This window comes from Globicephala melas, chromosome 20 (genome assembly GCF_963455315.2).
Source record: "Globicephala melas chromosome 20, mGloMel1.2, whole genome shotgun sequence".
Taxonomy (NCBI): Eukaryota; Metazoa; Chordata; class Mammalia; order Artiodactyla; family Delphinidae; genus Globicephala; species Globicephala melas.
In genome coordinates, this window is record NC_083333.1 from 32,024,880 (window position 1) to 32,046,297 (window position 21,418).

At 44.9% G+C, this 21,418-nt stretch overlaps 1 protein-coding gene across 1 annotated transcript in view; it reads left to right on the forward strand.

The window, feature by feature from the left end:
- RPTOR (regulatory associated protein of MTOR complex 1) overlaps nucleotides 1–21,418 on the forward strand; it is a 342,549-nt gene that overhangs the window by 146,166 nt on the left and 174,965 nt on the right. Inside the window, exon 4 of the mRNA XM_060290007.1 lies at nucleotides 12,277–12,435. Coding sequence (XP_060145990.1) covers nucleotides 12,277–12,435 — 159 coding nt within the window. The remainder of the gene's footprint in view (nucleotides 1–12,276; nucleotides 12,436–21,418) is intronic.

Here is a 21,418-nt window from a genome sequence, read left to right on the forward strand (position 1 = left end):
TCCATTGTGCCAACCAAGCCTATCTCCAGACCAAATGTGCCCCAGGGGACAGAATTGCTCCCTGATGAGAACAACATTTCTCACGACCACTGAGGGGAGATTCTTAGCATGTCTGCAGAGACCATATGAGCCCTTTATTTCAGAAGTGGATTCAGACCCCATCTAGAAGCTATAGCTTCTATTTTTGGACTTTGAATACTAAACCAGCTCTTCTAGTTCTCTCCTGCCTCTTTTGCAAATTAAGGGAGGAAGGAAAGAAGAATTGTTATTGAATAATGCATAAAGGAAAGAGAGGCAGTGATGTTACAAATTTCATGTAAAACTGTTCTTATTGGGAAGATATGTGTTGAAAACACCAGGAGTTACTTTGACCTTGTATGGTAGCCCTTCAATGCTAGTGTTCACCATTTCTTACGCGCTTTGCTGGCCCTGAGAGCTCCTGTTGTGCCATGACCTGGGCACTACAGTCACAGCCGCTCTCTTTCCACACAGGGTGGAAGTCAGGTTGTACTGTTGGGTAAGCGGAAAGAAGCCAGGGCATTTTGCCATGGGGCAATGAAATTACCCAAACTAGTAGTCTAGAAAACATCCCGTGGAGCAGATGAGCCCGAACCTGGAAGGTGGACTCCTTCAACGTTGAGTGTGGAGGCTGGGGCCCTGCTCAGAGGTCACCAGCGTCCTCCGGAGCTGCCTCGGAGCCAGCAGCACATCCCGTCCTATCACCCCCAGATTTCTGAGGCTCCATGCCGAAATCAGACTAACCCCTACAGAGAGGATCATCTTGAATATTAAAAGAAATCTAATAAGAAGTAAGAAATTTCTTTGAAAAGTAAGTACATTGCATTAGCAAGAATGCCTCTATGGCAATTAAAGATTTGAGTTTGTAGCCATAGACCAGTTGGAGATAGACTCTGACAGTTCGACCCTCCCGTTGGCTCCTGGGCCCTGGCACAGCCCTATTTGGGGCTTGACTCAGAGTGAACTCTGGTGGTAGGAGGTATAAGGCAGGGACGTCTTCCCATGAGTCAATTTGATGGCTGTTTCTTTGAATGAATTCCAGCTTGATTTGCGTTGGTGGGCACACCCCAGCAGACTGCTTGTGCTTGCCTGGTTTGGCAACCATTTAACAACACCTATTTCCTCCTCACACTGCCAGGTATTTAGTTATTCCCTTGTTCATTTTGTTACTGTTGAAGATAACATATATGAGCTGTTTCCAGAAGTTCTCTGCAACTGTGGCAGTGGCTCAGAGCACGATTGCAGGTCTGGAATGCCCATATTCCTGTGTCCACTGAATGTTCTGGTCCTAGTGACTGGGGTCCAGTCTCCCCTCTCCCACTCCCTCTGTCTCCTGCATACAACTTATTACAGTTTGAATGTTCTCCTTCTCTGCTCGCCAGGCAGGTTAATAAATATTGAGTGTTCCAGGTCACTAGCAGTTATTGATCTTGCTTGGAGGTAGTCCAACATTAATGTCAGGACGGAGTGGGTTTTTTCAGTGTTGATGTGGAATTGTTTGGAAAAATCAGTAGCAGTGAGTGACTTAGGCTATTCTAAGTCTCCTAAGCAGTTCTCAGCTTTGCTGCTCAGTCAAGGCAGGTGCTCAGGGTATCAGCCCCTCTTGAGAGGAAGGGCTTTCTGTTAGTGTGGTGTCAGAGCCCAGAGGTCATATTGAAGCAAGAAGGGATGCCAGCACATGAGGATGGTCAGAGATGGTCCTTCTGTCTTTCTACTCCCTGCTTGTCCCCAGTTTGCAACAACACAAGAAAGCTCACCATTAGTCTCCGGGTCTCCATGGATGTCCTCAGGCTGCCTGGCTTTGAAATGGGCCCTGCCACACACCCGCTGTGTGACCTTGTGGTAGTTACTGTACCTCTCTGTGCCTCCCCTCCCTATCTGAAAGACAGGGACAATGATAACGCCTACTTTGCATGATGGTTGTGAAGGTCAGGTGGCTGGCACATCAAAAGTGCAGTGTGGGCGCCAATCTCCATCCTCGTCCTCCCTTCAGTTTAATGACACATACTTTCTCACGTGGTCCCCACAGCCTGCGCAGTAGTCAGGGGCACTAGTATTTTAGTTGTTTTACAAAGGAGGAAATGGAGGTTGGGTTTGGTTCGTGAGCTTTCCCAGGTTGAATGGCTGTAAATCACTGTTCTGGGGCTGAACCCAAGCCCTCCATCTTGGGGACCCCAGTTCTTGTAGAGGGGAGGGACTCACCAGTGGGCACATCTGACTCCTGTGTGGCTCACCTCTAGTGTCGAGGGGGGAGGGACAGAGGCACAGCGGAGACTGCACCAAGGGGAATGAAGCCACCACAGGGCTGTCATGGATACGGAGGGAGTAGAGGGGAGGTGGCCAGGAGGACTCCTGAACTTCCTGGGGGGGCTTTACTGAAACTTGGTTTGCTTGCAGCCTGTCTCTCCCTGGAGGTGTGATACAGCATTGACGGCCAGCGGCATTCCTGTCAGCCCCAGAAATGGACTGGAACTTGCTTTTAGGGTGGGCCGCAGTGAGGCGGTTCATTCACTTCTTAACCCAGTCAGAGCCTCCTTTGAGACACCACTGCCCTTGGCACATCTTGGCGGGGGCATGGGCGGTGGGATACCTGAAAATGTTTGTGTCTGCTGCTCAGCTAGAACTGTGAAGTGGGTGGAGCAGATCGCTAGAACAGTCTGTGCTGGAGCCTTGAAGACTGTGAGTCAAGAGGAGGGATTCTTAGAAGACAGAAAATAAATTACTACTTAATGGTCAAAGGGGGGCCCTGGATTGTTGAAGCAAACATGAATCTAAGTCAGGTCAGATCTCTCTGCAGACCACATGTCGTGAGCCTCTTACTGTAGTGATGACCCAGGCAGGTAGAATGGCCCTTATCTGTCAGCCACTCTCAGAGCCAAGGTCCTCCTAAGAGGTCAGTATTATGGCTTATGCATTCTATCTCTGAATGTGCCCTAAAATTCCAAAATAATATGAAAAGGTTGGAACCAATTGGAAAGTGATCAGAAAATTCTGTGTTTCTAGACTTCTTCTAAGGGTCACCCCCTTTATTTCTGAAAAACAAGTAAACTCAGTTCTACCTGTGCTGAGTGACCAGACTCAGGCTGCACAGGTGCAAATGCAGAGCATGAAAGCCAAGGCGAGGCCTGCAGGCCGGCCAGCCGGGGTGGGGTGTGGGCCCTGCTTCTGCTCTGCAGAAGGGCTCTGGGCTCCCTTCTTCTTTGGTGAGATGGTTTTGATTTGTTCAAGATCCAAATTTCGGTGATGAGTTTGGGAAGGATCTGGTTTTATTTTAGATGAAAACTGCAACTGTTTCTATAGGTGTGACGCTGAGAGCCAGCACAGTGTCTGTGAGTTCCTTTTGGGCCAAGTAGATTCTTGGGCAGGTTTATAGACTGAACACCTGTTTATAGGAGGCTCCTGCCTCCTGTTTATACTTCAAGGACTCAAGTGTTCCATTTCAGCTTATAAGATAAGCAGTAGTTGTTTTTTGTTTATTCTTTAATTAAGAGATTTGGGGAAGGGGAACAGTCTTATAATGATAACACTGGGAAAAAATTATACAAGATAGTATCTTACTATGAAATAGTGAAAACATTTTTTTTAATTAATTAATTTATTTATTGGCTGTGTTGGGTCTTTGTTGCTGCGTGCAGGCTTTCTCTAGTTGTGGCGAGTGGGGACTACTCTTTGTTGCGCTGCACGAGCTTCTCATTGTGGTGGCTTCTCTTGTTGCAGAGCACAGGCTCTAGGTGCGCGAGCTTCAGTAGTTGTGGCACGTGGTCTCAGTAGTTGTGGCTCGCGGGCTCTAGAGCATAGGCTCAGTAGTTGTGGTGCACGTGCTTAGTTGCTCGGCGGCATGTGGGATCTTCCCAGCCCAGGGCTCGAACCTGTGTCCCCTGCATTGGTAGGCGGATTCTTAACCACTGTGCCACCAGGGATGTCCCTCGTGAAAACATTTAAACAGAAAATAGAACTTGCAAATGGACTGGACAGCGTGTTTGTGCTACACAACACTTCGCCCTGTGTCCTTCCTAACAACAGAGTAGCTCTGAGGTCTGTGAAAGGGCACAGCTTGCTCAGGACCCCTGGAAATGACACGGTGGCTGAACGGAGGGCTGTGAGGGTGATGCAGCCGAGGTGGCTGTGCTGTGCTCAGGCATGGTGATGCTGTCTTGGGAGCAGCAGACACCCCCATTGAGGACTCATTTTTAGAGGGCAGGTGGCCTGATTGCTGTGTATTTGAGAGGGAAGTCTGTGACCGAATGGAGAGACTTGGAGATGATGGTCTGGAGGCCTGGGGATAGTTGGGGCGTGTTTGACCCCTGATAAAGGCAGAGGTGGTACAGCCACGTGTTAGGTCCACTGAACAAGTTCTCGATGAAGGGGAGGTGAGAAGGAGAGCAGCACAAAGGACAGGCCTGGGGAGTGTGGTCTGGGTGACTCAGTATAGGCTGATGCCAGTGATTATGGTAGGGAGCCAAGAGGGTGGGCATGTGTGGAGCATGACGAGGAATTCGGCCATGGATTTGTTCGGAGGTGCCGTCCAGGAGGCGCATGTAGTGTGAGAAAAGAAGGGAAGCTGAGTCATGGCCACATCTGAGGATTAATGGAGGAGGATGGACCAGGGAAGAGGTGAGAGACAGCAGTCAGAGCAGTCTGAGGGAGGAGGAGAGGGGCGGACAAAGGGGAGGGAAGAGGAGGAGAGGGGTGGAGAAGGAGGAGGAGAAAGAGGGGGAGAGGGGAGGACAGAGGGAAGATGAGAGGAAGGGAGGGGGCGAGGTGACGATGGTGATGGTAGTGATGGTATCGGTCTTGGCGGTGATGAAAATGATGACGGTAGTGGTGATGGTGATGATGACAACGATGGTGTTGGTGGTGGTGATGGCAGCAGCTTGGCCTAGGTAATGATAGTGGGGATGCAAAGGGCTATAGCAACAATAAGTGTTTTGTGAGGGATGGTGGTGTAAAGCTCCTGAACTTCCAGGGGCCTGGAGCTTTCTTACATGGGACCACCACCTAAGACAGGTGTCCTTTGAGCAGACCTGACCTTCCTCCTCCTACCCAGCAGTTCCCTGGAAGCCCTTGCTTCCTACTTGGGAAGGAGAAGGATGGGGTGAAATGTTTGCAAGACCCCAGACCAAAGGCAGAATTGGCCCAAAGTCTAACATTATGTTTTTTCCTCCTGGACAGTTCTGAGAAAATCTCTCAGGCATTTCTGTTTCTTGGATCTGAACTTGAGGTGTTGCTCATTGCCGTAGAAGGATGGAAATAGCATTATTCATACTCACATTCCTAGTCGAGTAATGTGCAGTAATCTTTACTAGAAACCCCAAAGAAGCACAGGCAGTGCCGCTGCTGCAGCACAGGTTTCCTCGTTACGGGATTCTGTCATGAGAAGACCCACCAAGCAGAGACCCCAGCTCCTCCCCCAGGCGCTGCCATTACTCTCCTGCAGCACAACAGCAGCGTTCTGTGTGGCTTCACCAGACCGAGAAGGGCCACCGCTGCCAACTGGACCACATGGAGCAGAGCCCCTCTTGCCGCCACACCTTCTAACCTCTGGAATGTGCACGAGGAGGGGCCACATCCACAGGGAAGGTGGAGTCTGCAACAGCACTGCTTAGGCCTTATTAGCATGTAGAGTCAGCAGGAGACCATCCTGGAAGGAAATGAAACCTGGAGCCCCATTCCCTTTCATTAAGCCCAGGGCCAGTCTTCCTTTGACCCTTCGTCCCGTTGTTCATTCTTCTGTTTTCTTCCTCTCTCGCATCCCCCGAAACTTCCATGCTTGTTTTTTTATTAGATCTTGAGATTTGGACTTATAGTAGCAGTGCCCAGCACAAGAGGCAGTATTTTAGAGACTTGCGTTGTCATTCAGTACACCCAGCTACACTTGTCACAGGTCTCCCAAATGGTGAGATGCTTCCTGTGCCACAGCAGTCCCTCCAGCCACAAAGCCATTATCCCGGGCATTCTAGTTTTGAAACAAAACCTTAACATGGTGTGGTGACATTTAATTTAGTGCTTCTCATTTCAAAGCCCTTAAAAATATTAATTAATTCCCATAAAACCCCAGGAGGCTTATTATTAATATCTGTAGTGCCTTTCATGCTGGTCCATTAATGTGTCCTTTCTGTGTGATAGGTAAGAAAATGAGGCTAAATCATTTTTTGCATCCCACAGGAGAAGACCTTGATGGAGCCAAGGTCAGAAATAGCGAATCCCTAACTTTATTGACATCTCCGAGTAATGTCAGCCCCTTGACCTTGTGTGTGGTTTGGAAGAACAACTCTCCTGTTTAGGACTAACCTCGGGGGACAGCGAATGATCTTTCAGCGGAGCTGAGATTTCACAAATCCTAGCTGGATAGCAGTGCAGAGGGGCGGGCCTGAGGGAAGCTGGGCAGCAGCAGTGAAATGTGGGGCCCAGACAGAGCAGGAAGTACCGTCGCCTCGCGGGATAAGTGCCTCGCAGCACATGGGCACCCAGTGAGCCCTGCCAGCCTGGGAGATGCTGTGCGGCGCGGCTTGTTCATATTTTGGGGCGCTTTGTCTTTGAGTGACTTCTTCACAACTGTATGCCAGGTTTCCTTAGCCCCAGGAGCAAGAACTCCACTCCGTGGGGCAGGTCACAAAATGAGGGGCTCCCCAATCCCTAGGGTTCAGCTTGTGGTCTTTGGTCATCTCCCTCCTCGCCGCCCTGCTCTCTGGCAGTTCTGCATGGTATTTTCTCCCGTGTCCCTGCAACTTCTGACTTGAGAGGTCTTCTGACTCTGAAAATGGGTCCTTTGGGTGACGTGGCTTTTGTGTGAAAGGAGGGGGCCTCCGCCAGCTCCAGGCGGCATGGTGGGCACAGGCCTCCCAGAGGAGGGGTGGGAGGGTGCCTGTGTGTGACTCTGGTGCCCCTTGGCCTCGGCCGAGCCAGGCCATGGACCCGAGGCAGTCCACTCTCCACCCTGCACGGGAGGCTGCAGGAGGCTCCTGCGGGACCAGCTCGTAAAGGCAGCTGCAGGGGCATCGGGCTCCCGCGCCACGGCCACTCTTACTCAGTAGAGTTGTGAGTGGTGATGAAGGGGGCACGCAAAGCGGGCTGTGCTGCTTACCAACAGTGATCACTGTTACACTTACTGATGGCGGGAAATTTCCGGAAGTAAGTATGGGCAGGGGAATAAACACATATACACTGAAGATTTATTTGCTGTTTTCTTCACGTTGTCTGATAAAACCGGCTGTGATTTGAAAGTTATTGACGATCAGTCAGTGCTTTCGTACCCGCATAGCAGGAGAGGTGGGTGCAAGAGGGGTGGTTCCCCTCACCATTGCCTCCTGCCCTTACCTCACCAGGCACAGACCCTGCACTCTCTAGAAGTTCCCCACCACCCTACTGCTCCTGGTCATCACTGTGGCGGGGAAGAAAGGGCACATCCCCACACGGCTCTCCCGGGGTGCCCTCTGAATGCGTGGGAAGGAGGCCCCTTCCCTCATTTCTTCTAATGGAACCGTTTGATTTAAGTTGGTTTTCTCACACCTTTGTGGAAATGTTTTGGTTTGGGAGGGGAGCAGTTTCTGTCTCACGTACTGTTGTCCTAACCCTTGAGCAGCCCCACATGCTCAGAGCTGGCCCCCCAGAGCCCCCTCGGAGGGGAGACAGCTCGAAAGCCATTAACCTCATTTGAACTGAGTTCCTTTCCAGTATGATTCCCTGTTACTGCTCTTGGTAGTAAATAAAAATGCTTTCATTTCTTTTGTGCTCACAGGGAAAATAAGTAACAAATTCAGAACTCCTTTTGGCACGCATTAAAATTATTTTGCGATTCAGCCTTTCCCTCTTTGCTGTTTTGCTGCTCCCTCTATGAGCCACCTGGAAGCCTTCCTGGGAGTAGGGAAAATACACGTCCGATATTTCCTAGCATCTCCCTCCACTCCAGCACAGCCCAGTGAGACTTGGTAATGCTTACACTCACACTTCCCTTCAGCCCTTGGGCCTTGTCATTGAAGCTCCTGGTGATAAAATGGTCTTCTGAATTCTTCTGGTTATTTCTACCTACCCAGCCAGGATGTCTTTTAAAAAACACATGTATCAAAAAAGCATAGGTATTTATTTTAATTTACATAAAGGCCCAGGTCAACGTGTCTACCAAGGTGGGATGTGATTTGCTGCCTAGTTTGGCCATTCCAGCAGCTCTGATTCACAGAAAAATCTAAATTCTAGATTTATGCAGGTCATGTCACAGTGGCTGAGGGATTTGGGCTGAAATAGTAGTTTACCTGGGTCCTATGCTCCGGCAGGTGTTTTTGGGCCGGGGACTCTCTGACTTTTCTCATTGTGCTGATGTGGATTTGGTTCTGGAACACATGTCCAAAGTCATGACATCTTAGTAAAAGGTTTCCGTCTTTGCCCCCAGAACTAGATTTTCATTTATCAACTACTCTCATCTAGTTTTATGGGATTAGCCAAAATTTAGTTGTTTAGAGCGTTAAGGCTCAGTGCCCTGTTTCTGTCCAACGCAGAGCACAAATAAGTAGTTTATTGGTGATGAGTCAGGAATGTTTTCCTGCATCCTTTTTTTTTTGGTGGGGGGTCACAGGATCTTAATTCCCCGACCAGGGATCAAACCTGGCCCCTGGCAGTGGAAGCTCGGAGTCCTAACCACTGGACTGCCAGGAAATTCCCTCCTCTACCCTTTTCTTAACTGTTTAATATGCAGAATTCCATATAGCAAAGTAGAAGAATTATTGAACATCTAAGTACCAACCTCCTAGACACAACAGTTTTTACATATACACTTTCTAATTTTGTGCTGAAATTCACTTGTGTCACTTCAGTGTCAGATAGGATTCATCATTTTGGTTTGTTTCATTACAGATTATTGTAATCAGTGTCAGTAAAAGTTTGATAGTCACTCAGCAACTGTTTGCTAATAACTGAGCGTGTTGTGAGGCCATGGGAAGAATATAAAAACAGAGCTGGGTACTGAAAGGCACACATGAAACTATAATCCGTGTCTGCCCTCATGGGGTTTACAGTGTCCATGGAGCTTAGACAGCTTCACAGGAACACATGACAAAGAGTATAAGTTAGTTTAGAGACAGAAAAGATTATTCCTGCCAAAGGGGACCAAGAAGGAATCCTGCGCAAGAGCTAGATGTTGAACTGGTGCTCCCAGAACATGTGGTTTAGGTGAGCCAACACAGGCTGAGATGCCCACCTGGCCGGAGGGAGCAGGTGCCACGGCTGCCTCCCCAGGCCGGGCACAGGCTCCATGCCCCTGAGTGCCCCATGTCCTCAGCCCCCACATCCACACAGACCCCGTCTCTCTTGGGGCCAGCCCTGCTCTGGTAGCCTGGGTAATGCCTAGCCCCTCTGTCAGTGTCCGATTAATGCACATTGCCTCAATGAGAATGAATTTGAAAACATCGCATTATGTGTTGGCTTTCTCTAGTCTCCTTTGTGACACAGTTTTATTTTACAAATAGCATTCTGGACCTTATGGAAGAAACACAGGGAGAGACCACTTTGCTGGACCCTAACCTGCCACCTCAGGGCAGGGTCCTAAAATTGTCCTGCAGTGGAATAGTGTTGCTATCCTTGTATCAGTTTACTTACAGTTGGAAAAAATTGGGGGAATCTGGAAGAACTTTGTTCTGAGTTTCATCATCCTGAAGCTTCTGTGTTTGTGCCCCCAACGCTCTCAGAACACACGATGCAGTATTTCACCAGGATTTTCTACTGTCAGAAATTGCATTATTAGCACGTATTTAATTAGGTGAAACCAAATGTCATATCTCAAACATGGAGGAACTAATGCTCTGCGAGGTGAGCCACATTTTCCTGTAGTTTCCTCCCGTGTAGCTCTTCATTTTCCTCTGAAAGGTCAGGACGCCTCTCTTTTTTTTTTTTTTTTTTTGTGGTACGCAAGCCTCTCACTGTTCTGGCCTCTCGCATTGCGGAGCACAGGCTCCGGACACGCAGGCTCAGCGGCCATGGCTCACGGGCCCAGCCGCTCCACGGCATGTGGGATCTTCCCAGACCAGGGCACGAACCCGTGTCCCCTGCATCGGCAGGCGGACTCTCAACCACTGTGCCACTAGGGAAGCCTCAGGACGCCTCTCTTAAACATAGGCCGCAGGTCATCCTCAGGCCTATGTGTCTGCTTTCCATCTCTGCTCCCTCCACCTCCCTGCTCTTCTCTTGAAACAACTTCAGCGGATGCTTCCTGAGCAGCACCCATCACTGTGTGCTGAGCCCTGCGCCAGGTGGCAGGCCCACAGCGGGAGCCGTGATGCTTCAAACATAGTTTCCTCGCCGTTCATGTTTCTTGTTCTCACCACTGTTTTCTTCAAGTGATATCATGGCACTGGGTTGGGTTTTTTTTGTTTTAAATTTAACATTTTAAACAAAGTTTGAGAACTTTATCAAAATAACAAACATACACATTATGTTTTGAAAGTCAGAACATAATCCCTACCTAGAGGTAAACCCTTTTAGCTGTGTTTTTTGGGCAGATATGCCCATATTTTAGAACAATATGTGTATGCTGCTTTTTACTGATTTATCAACTTGGGGTGTTTTTATTGACTTCCTGGTTTGGCTTTAGTGGTTTTATACACATCATTTCCACGTGACCATCTAGTACGGTTATAAATTTACACTTTCAGTTCTTTTTTATTGGGAATTTACCATTGAAAGTTCTTTGAAAGCAAACAAAAGGAAATGAATATAAAGTGGAGAGACTCTTCTGATGACCACGTGTACCCCTCACCCAGCCTCAGCGTCCTCACCACACTCTTGAAGTTTGCACAGTTTCTAATGAAATAAAATCAGTGTTCGTAACATTATGACTGTGTGAACACTGTTCTCCAAAAAGCCAGGAAATGTGTTTGGACCTAATTCTGGACTCTGTAGTAGCTCCCTGGCCTGCTGGTCTCTCTGGGCCTCGACCCTCACCTTTTACTTAGAGAGGCCCAGAGGAGGTTGGAGTGTCGGGGGGCAGGACCCCTCATAGCTCTCCTTTCAGTGTTTTCCTGGCTGTTCTGGCATATTTATTTTCCACGCGAACTTCAGTAGCAGCTTGTCAAGCTCCGCAAAATAGCTGCTTGTTATATTTATTGGGAACGTGTGAACTCTTAACCTGGGGAGAACTGATGTCTTAAGAATGTGGGTGCATCCTACCCAGGCAGGGAGCATCTCCCATTTGTTCAAGCCTCCTTCTGTTTTCCAGGAGAGTTTTACAAAATTTCCTTGTCAGGGTTTTGTATATTTCTTGTTAAGTTCAATCTTCTTTGTTGCTTTAGAAGTGGGGGTTCCTTATGATTTTAACCATCTGTCATTTATGTATATATATATATAAAGGCTGTTGATTTCTGTGTGTTTACTTTAGGTCCTGCTAATTCAGTGAATCCTTTATGTTCATCAGCAAGGGTCCAGGCAGGAGTAGTGGGAGGGGGTAAGCAGGGCGAATATGACTAAGCAAGAGAGGGGCAGTTTGCTTCCTTACTTTGTTGTGTTTTTGAAACTATTCTCCCTTGCTACCATATATATTATAGCTTCCTGTGTTTAAGCAAATTCTCTTCCATGTTCCAGACAGTTTTTCCAAACAGATTCAATGCTTCTAAGAAATACTTTTGATTTCACAGGGATGCTACCTTTTACTAGTGTTACCATGTGGCAGGCATTACTTATTAATCTCATGAGATCTTCACAGTAGTTCTCAATAAATATTTGTTGAGTAAATGAATGTTTACAACCACCCTGTGAAGTAGTCATCATCCCAGTTTATAGACAGAGAAATTTGAGGTCACTTGTGCAGGGTCCATTAAATGCAGACTTGGAGTAAAGGATGGAGTTGTTTTGTTTTGTTTTTTTAATTTATTAATTTATTTTTGGCTGCGTTGGGTCTTCGTTGCTGTGCACAGGCTTTCTCTAGTTGCAGTGAGCAGGCCTAGTCTTCGTTGCGGTGTGCGGGCTTCTCATTGCGGTGGCTTCTCTTGGTGTGGAATACGGTCTCTAGGCATGTGGGCTTCAGTAGTTGTGGCACGTGGGCTCAGTAGTTGTGGCTCATGGGCTCTAGAGCACAGGCTCAGCAGTTGTGGCACATGGGCTTAGTTGCTCTGCAGCATGTGGGATCTTCCCAGACCAGGGCTCGAACCTCTGTCCCCTGCATTGGCAGGCGGATTCCTAACCACTGTGCCATCAGGGAAGCCCCAGGATGGAGTTTTAATTCTAGGTATTCCCATGAATCCATGATAAGTTTCTTAATTTTTTCTCCTGCAACAGGCACGGTACAAGCAGAGCCTCGATCCAACTGTGGATGAAGTGAAGAAGCTTTGCACGTCTTTACGTCGAAATGCCAAGGAGGAGCGGGTCCTCTTCCACTACAATGGGCATGGGGTGCCCAGGCCCACTGTGAACGGCGAGATTTGGGTCTTCAACAAGGTGGGCATGCCATAAAAGGTTCCTGTGAACTGAATTTGTTTCTCTTTTTACAAGAAAATCTGTAAGTTTTGCTGGTTGGCCACAGGTCCTATTCCCCTGTAGCTTCTGTGGAACCATTGATGGCTAATCCGTTTCCACAAACCCAAATGCAGGAAGATTGAATAGGGACTTGGACCAGTTATCTGGTGGAAGTTTGGGGATTCTTTCTTTCTTTCTTTATTTGGCCTTGCATGTGGGATCTTAGTTCCCTGACCAGGGATTGAACCTGTGCCCCCTGCAGTAGAAGCGCAGAGTCTTAACCACTGGACTGCCAGGGAAGTCCTGGGGATCTTTTGTATTTCAGTGATAAAAGTTGAAAAATAGTCAGGCACAGGGAGTTGTTTCTTTTGCGAAACATGTTAATGAAGTGGCTATCTAGGGAAGTCATGAGGTCTGGGGATCTTCCTTTGAGAATCACTCATGTTCCTAGAAGATAAAATGGTATAAGTATTCCAAAGAGCTAATACGAAGCAAGTCTGCAGACAGGGCTTCAGCTCTGCTCTCTCCAAGGTCAGTGTAGCCAGCCTCCTACAGTCCCTTAATCAAAAGACTGTAGATGAGGGACTTCCCTGGTGGTCCAGTGGCTAAGACTCCATGCGCCCAATGCAGGGGCCCCAGATTCAATCCCTGGTCAGGGAACTATCCCAGGTGCCGCAACTAAGAGTTCACATGCCGCAACTAAGGATCCCACATGCAGCAATGAAGATCCCTTGTGCTGCAGCTAAGACCTGGCAGAGCCAAATAAATAAATTAAAAAAAATTTTTTTTTTAAAAAGGGAATTCCCTGGTTGGTCCAGTGGTTGGGACTCCATGCTCCCAGTGCAGGGGGCCCAGGTTCATCCCTAGTCAGGGAACTAGATCCCACGTGCTGCAACTAAGAGCCCACACGCCACAACTGAAAGATCCCACACGTAGCAACGAAGATCCTACGTGCCACAACTAAGACCCTGCTCAGCCAAAAAAAAAAAAATATATATATATATATATATATATATATTTTAAAGACTGTAAATGAAAGTGAGGGGTAAACGACACCCCTTCCCACCATCCTGGGTCCTGTGCTGCAGGCTCTTATCACATCCTCCAAGAGGTGGTGCCTGTAGGTGTGAGCATTCAGCCCACCTGGCAGCTCCTTACACACTGGAACACATGAACCAGGACAGGAGCTCATCACACCTGAGTTCTGACTTCAGCCTCACCACTTGTTAGCCCCAGGACATGGACAAATGAGAAGACTTCCTAGATCTCTGTTCCTTATTGTGGAAGCACCTTCATAGTGAAGGATTAAAGTACCCAACACACCACTCACATAGTGAACTCTCAGGGGACGTCCACTCTTCCACAGGTGGCCAACAGGTAGGCAGATGGGACAGTCAGGGACCTAGAGGAGACAGAGTGGAGAAGAGGCCTGGACCCAGCTCCTCCCTCAGGATAGTGCCCTCTCTGCCTTGTATGTACCTAGATACCAACTTGATTTTAATCATTTTTATTATTATATAGATTCAAAACTGTAGTTATAAAAGAAGTAGAATTAAAAGAAATATGATGTCGGGCTTCCCTGGTGGCACAGTGGTTGAGAATCTGCCTGCTAATGCAGGGGACACGGGTTCGAGCCCTGGTCTGAGAGGATCCCACATGCCGCAGAGCAACTAGGCCCGTGAGCCACAACTACTGAGCCTGCACGTCTGGAGCCTGTGCTCTGCAACAAGAGAGACCGCGATAGTGAGAGGCCCGCGCACCGCGATGAAGTGTGGCCCCCGCTTGCCACAAGTAGAGAAAGCCCTCGCACAGAAACGAAGACCCAACACAGCAAAAATAAATTAATTAATTAATAAACTCCTACTCCCAACATCTTCTTAAAAAAAAAAAAAAGAAATATGATGTCATGAACCACCAGCCGTCTCAGTAGTGGACAAGGGCTCAAACCCGTGTCCCCTGCGTTGGCAGGCAGATTCCTAATCACTGCACTACCAGGGAAGCCCCCGTAAACTATTTTAATGAGTATAGGTTTTCAATGATTCTTGACATTTGGGAAGGCAAGTTTCCCTCCTTTGTTCTTTTTGGTCCTTTGATCTTCCATGAAAATATTAAATCAACTTGCCAATCAGTGGATTAATGGGGGGAGACTCAACATCTTTATATTGTTGAGTTTCCAAACTATGCTCTTTTAAGCGTTTATCAGTAGTATTTTATAATTTCATAAAGGTTTATATATATATTTTTGTGGGGGGCTGTGTTGGGTCTTCGTTGCCGTGCGCAGGCTTTCTCTAGTTGCGGCAAGCGGGGGCTACTCTTCATTGCAGTGCGCAGGCTTCTCACTGCGGTGGCTTCTCTTGTTGCGGAGCACAGGTTCTAGGCTTGCGGGCTTCAGTAGTTGTGGCACGTGGGCTCTAGAGCGCAGGCTCAGTAGTTGTGGCCCACGGGCTTAGTTGCTCCACGGCATGTGGGATCTTCCCAGACCAGGGCTCGAACCCGTGTCCCCTGCATTGGCAGGCAGATTCTTAACCACTGCACCAACAGGGAAGCCCGATACTTTATATTTTTTGATGTTGTTAAAAACGTTTGCTATAAAAAATATATTTTGCAAGTTTTTATCAGGGTATATGGCAAGGCAGTTGATTTTTGTACATTTATTTTATGTCTACTAATTTTGCTATTCTCTCATTGATTCTAATGATTTGTACATATTTTAAAACTTTCTTAACAGACTACCACGTGGTGTGCAAATCGTGGCAGTTTTATTTCTTTCCTTCCCGTCTTGTGTTTACTGTTCATATCTTACTGTGCCTCCAACGCCTCACAGAGCGTGGAGTGGTGACTGCATGTCCTTATCTCACCCCTCATTTCGAAGGGGGGTGCCTCCTGTGCGTCAGTGTATGATGTTTGCTATAGATATTTGTAAAAAGAATAAAAAATAAGAAAACCCCTTATCGGATTAAAAAAGTGCCCTTCTATTCCTAGTTTATTTTTTCAAATCATGAATAGATGTTGCTTTTCCCCAAGCCATTATGTGTGTGTGTGTTAGATGACGGTATGATTTTTCTTCTTTAAACTGGAAATGCATTGAAAGGTATATGATTTTCTAATATTAAATATACCTTTCCTTTGTGGGATAACCTAGTGTGCCTTTATCAATTATGTGTTTCATACAGGGGTTAATTCTGTTGTTGGTATTGTGTTTAGTATTTTTACATCGGTGTTCATGAGTGAGACTGGCTTGGAATATTTCTTTCTCTTGTTGTCTTTGGATAATCAGTGTAACTGTGGCCTCAGAAAATAAGTTGAGAGAGTGCTCCACTTAGATACACAGGGATTGTTTTTGTGAGATTTGAAGTACATGTTGTCTGAATATTGGGTGAAGCTTACAAATCAAGCTGTCGGGCTGGTATTTTGTATGTGGAGAGATCTTTGACTACCTATTTAGTTTCCTTCATTGCTAAAGGGCTATCCAGATGTTCTGTTTCTTCTTGAGACAGCTTTGCTAACTTACTTTTGTAGGAATTTGTCCATTTCAGCTAAATTTTCAAATTTGTTGACAAAACGTGACTCATATTTCCTTATTAATTTATCAGAGTCTGGGTTAGTGATGTTTCTTCATTCATTTTTGATATTGATACTGGTTACCTTCTTTCTCTTTTCTTGTTGATCGCTCTTACCAGAGGTTTCTGTATATTTCATTAGTCTTTTCAAAGAATCAACATTTAACTTTCCCTCCTCCAGAAGGATTGAAAGAACAATCGAATGAATACTTTTATACTTTTCATCTATATTCATCAGTTAACACTTTGCCACATTTGCTTTATACCTCTGTATAGATAAATATTTTTTACCTTAGCCATTTGAAAGTTACAGATATCATGACACTAAAAACAAGGACACTTTAGTACATAACTATAATACCCTTAAATTGCTCAAGAAATTTAACATCAACTCTATAATATTGTTTAATACGAAGTCCATAATCAAAATTTCCCACTGCCTCAAAAATGTGTGTTAGTAAGCATTTTATGTTTGTTGATTTGGTTTTGCATTCAGGATCCAGCCCAGGTTCGTGCATTGCATTGAACTGTTAGTCATCTTTCTCAGTCTCCTCGGATATATAGAAAAAGAGATTGCTCTTTGCCTATTTTTCTTTATTGACATTTTTTTTAGTGAGGTTATTTTATTGTCTTCTTGTAGTAAGTTATCATAGTTACATGTCAGTCTTTTTTAAAAAAAATAGGCATTATTTTTTTTACAGCAGTTTTAGTTTTTAGGAAAATTAAAAAGTACAGAATTTCCACATAACAGTCGTCCCTTGGTCTCCACAAGGGAATGGTTCCGGGACCCACTGCAGTTACCAAAATCTGTGGATGCTCAAGTCACTTAGTTGGCCCATCTTATTCACAGTTCCAAATCCCCAGATCAAACCCACTGAGGATCATGTAGTCCTGTATGTATTTAGTGGGAAAAAAATCTGCTTATAAGTAGAGCTGTGTAGTTCAAACGCGTGTTGTTCAAGGGTCAGTTGTATTCTCACTCCCTACCTGGCCTACATCTTGCCTCGGTGTGGTATATTTGTTACAATTGATGATCCAGTATTGATACATTATTACTAACTAGAGTCCATAGTTTATACTAGGGTTTATTCTTCATTTTGTACAGTTCTGTGGGTTTTGCCAAATACATAATGTCATGTATACACCATTATAGTATACTGGATAGTTTCACTACCCTAAAAATCCTGTGTTCCACCTATATCTCCTTCTCTGCCTGTCCTCCCCAACCCTTGGCAACCACTGGTATTTTCACTGTCTGTATAGTTTTACCTTTCCCATAGTGTCATATAGTTAGAATCATATAGTATATAGTGTTTTAAAACTGGCTTTTTTTCAATTAGGCTTATGCATTCAAGGTTTCTTCATGTCTAGATAGCTCATTTTCTTTTTACCGCTGAAAAACATTCCACTAGTGAAGGACATCTTGGTTGCTTCCAGTTTTTGGCAATTGTGAATAATGCTGTTCTAAACTTTTGTGCAGATTTTTGTATAGACATGATTTCTTCTCATTTGGGTAAGTACCTAAGAGAGCCATTGCTAGACCAGCTGGTATGTTTAGCTTTCTAAGAAATTGCCAAACTCTGTTCCAAAGTGGCTCTGTCGGTTGCATTCCCACCAGCAACGAATGGGAGTTCTTGTTGCTCCACATCTTCCTCAGCATTTGTTGTTGGTGGTGTTTTGGATTTTAGCCATTCTAATTAGGTGCATAGTGGTATCGCATTTTAATTTGCAATTCCTTAATGACATACGATGTTGAGCATCTTTTCATATGCTTATTTGCCATCTATATATTTTCTTTGGTGGGGTTTCCATATCTTTTGCCCACTTTTAAATAGGGTTATTTGTTTTCTTACTCAGTTTTAAGAGTTCTTTTAATATTCGGGTACAAGTCCTTTATCAGAAATTCGTTTTTAAAATATTTCCTCCCATTCTGTTACTTGTGTTTCCATTCTCTGAAGAGTGGGCACTGACTTTTTGGAGAGTCCAGACCAGTTATCCTCTAAAATGTCCCCCATTCTTTGTTTTTTTTCATGAGTTTGTATCAGACTGGATAAAAAGCAAAATCAAACTTTGTGCTGTCAGCAAGAGATGCACTTTAAATACAAAGACACATAAAAGTTAAATGTAAAAAGGTATGTCATGAAATACTAGTTGAAAGAGAGCTGGAGTGGACATATTACTAATTAGAAAATAGACTTCAAGACAAGGAGTTTTGTCACAGATGAAGAGAGACATTTCACAATGACAGACAAGTCAGGTCATCAGGAAGACATAACTACCCTGAATATGTAGACGGCTAATAGGAGAGTTAAAGATACATAAAGCAAGATTACGAGGGCCAATGAGAGAAAGAAACACATCCATAATCCTAGTTGGATATTTGAGTAACCATCTGGCAGTTATTGATAGGTTAAAACTGGTGTTAAAATTGAAGATAAAATTGATAATTAAAAACTTTCTCACAAGGAAAACTCCAGTCATGGTATATTATATTTTTCTAATTAAAAAAAAAATCAGTTACTATTATAAAAGACTATCAGGGCTTCCCTGGTGGCGCAGTGGTTGAGAGTCCACCTGCCGATGCAGAGGACACGGGTTCGTGTCCTGGTCGGGGAAGATCCCACATGCCACGGAGCGGCTGGGCCCGTGGGCCATGGCCGCTGAGCCTGCGCGTCTGGAGCCAGTGCTCCGCAGTGGGAGAGGCCACAGCAGTGAGAAGCCCACATACCGCAAAAAAAAAAAAGACTATCAATCACTCCGATTCAGTTAACAGAACACTGCACCCAATGCCCACAGAACACACATGGTCCCGGGCAGGTGGACCACTCACCAAGAAAGGCCTGTGCTGGGTCACAGAAATGTCATAATAAAGTTTGAAGGATTGAAATCATTCAGAGTCTATTCTCTGGCCACAGAATCTGAAATTGTAGGCTAGCTGGAAAATCCTCAAATATTTGGAAATTAAATGACACATGTATGAAAAAAGGTATCACAAGGGATAATAAAAATAATTCAAACTAAACAATAATGAAAAGACGACTTGTTAAAATTTGTAGGATACAGCTAAAGCAGTGCTTGTATAAAAATGTATAGCTTTATTAAATCCTTATACAGAAGGGAAGAAAAGCTTAAAATAAAAATCTAAATATCTACCTTAAGAAACTAGGAAATGTTGAGCAACGTAAACTCAAGGGAAGTAGAAGGAAGAAGTAATAAAGAGCACAAATCAGTAAAATAGAGAACAGGTGGTAGAGAAAGTTAGAGCTAAAATTTGGTTTTTGGAAAACATCTGTAAAATTAACAAGTCTTTGGCTAGGTAGCAAGAAAAAAGAAGATACAATCAACATTTAGGAATGAAAGGGGATATCGCCACATATCCTGTAGACATTGAAAAGATAGGGAATGTTAATAATGTTATACCAATACATTTAATAACTTAAATTAGATGGAAAATGCCTTTTAAAATACAGCTTTCTGAAAGCGACCCAAAATGAAATAGAAAATCTGAATAGCCCTAGATCAATCAAAGAAATTGAATTCACAGTTAAAAACCTTCTTACATGTTGACTCATGGATAAATGGATATTTTTATGTAAGTATCATCTTATCATCAAAGTGTTTCCTGATCACTATATGTAAAGTGTTAAATCATAGATGGAAAAAGAGAAGTGTTCTTCATGATGCATGGGAAGTACAGTTTACACCAAAACTGGAAAGTGAATGTTTTCTGTTTCCATCAACATTTGTACTGTCTGCACCAGGGGTTCTCAAAGTACAGGTCCCAGACCAGTAGCAGCAGTATTCTTGGAATTTATAATACATGCAGATTATCAGACCCCACCCAAGACTTATGGAAGCCTATTCTGGGGAGGGGCCCAGGTATCTGCATTTTAACGAGCCCTCTAGGCCATTCTGATGCACTCTCATTTGAGAATCCTTCCTCCATAAATCTGGTTTTCAAATATAGGACATCTGAGAAGTCAGTTAAGGTATGGTCTAAGGTTTTATGTCTCAGCATCAAGAAAACAATATTTTTTAAAAACTTTAAAGCTCTTATAAAGAGATAGCCCAAAGTTTTCTATCACTTCTCCTGAAGAAAGAGAATTTTTACTGATGGTCTTCAGCTATTGCAAGCAAACACAAAAATGCTAGAAAGGTCAAGTTTACAATAAAATTAACAGCTTTTCTTGGAGAGGGGGACAACTGCTGTATTCTCAATATGGATAAAGTAACAATTACAACAAATGTTAAATGTGGTCTGGCACAAATATTGCTTTTAAAAAATCACAAATACATCTTTTTGATAATAGCACATTTAAAAACCTTTATGATCCATCTTTCAACAGACTCAGTAATGAACTATATACTAAATCAGAATAAGAGGCATCTATTTGATAGTGATGCACAGTTTTTCCAAACCAATAAATTCTATTATTTAAATAACATTTATTTAGCATTACTCATAAGGTAAACAATTATTGAACTGTAGTAAAGGAAAGGCAGAGAAAGTATCAGCGAAGCCAATAAACCTTCAGCCTTAAGGATTTTAAGGGACTAGGAGTTTGCTTGTGACTTAAACCCTGCAGTGTTTGGTTCACAAGTACCATTGCCCCATACCTAACATCTCTGGGCCATCACCTCCCAATACCGGTTCCTTCAGAAGGAAGATGAATCTTCTGCTTACCCATGCTCCTCTGCTCTCCTCGGAGGACAGCTGTATGCAGACGCCCTTACTGTCCAGGGAAAGCCAGGATGACACATCCAGATATGCCTGTGGTTCCTGTCTGTGAGGTCAGAGGAAGCATGCATCCTTGGGGGCTTTACCGGAAAGCCCTTAGGAGGATGCCATTTTACTATGGCTAAGACTTCTGACTCACATTCTGAGCTCTTTGGCAGAAGATGTACAGACCTTCCTAAACTTACAGTGGGGTTATGCCCCATAAACCCATCATGGTTGAAAATACCAAAAGCTGAAAACACCTGTGCTACACCTAACCTACCAAACATCATAGCTGAGCCTCGCCTACCTCAGACATGCTCAGAACACTTACGTTAGCCTGCAGTTGGGTGGAATCATCTAACACAGAGACTATTTTATAATAAAGTGTTGACTGTCTCATGTAATTTTTATTGAATACTATACTGACAGTGAAAAACAGAACAGTTGTCTGCGTACAGGATGGTTGTAAGTGTATCAATTGTTCACCCTCGTGCTTTCGGGCTGACTGGGGGCTGTGCTCGCTGCCACTGCCCAGCATCATGAGAGAGGATCAGACCGCATATCGCTAGCCTGGGAAAGAACAACATTCAAAGTATGGTTTCTACTGAATGTGTGTTGCTTTGCACCATGTAAAATCAAAGACTGTAAGTTGAACCATCGGGAGTCAGGGACTGTCTGAACTTAG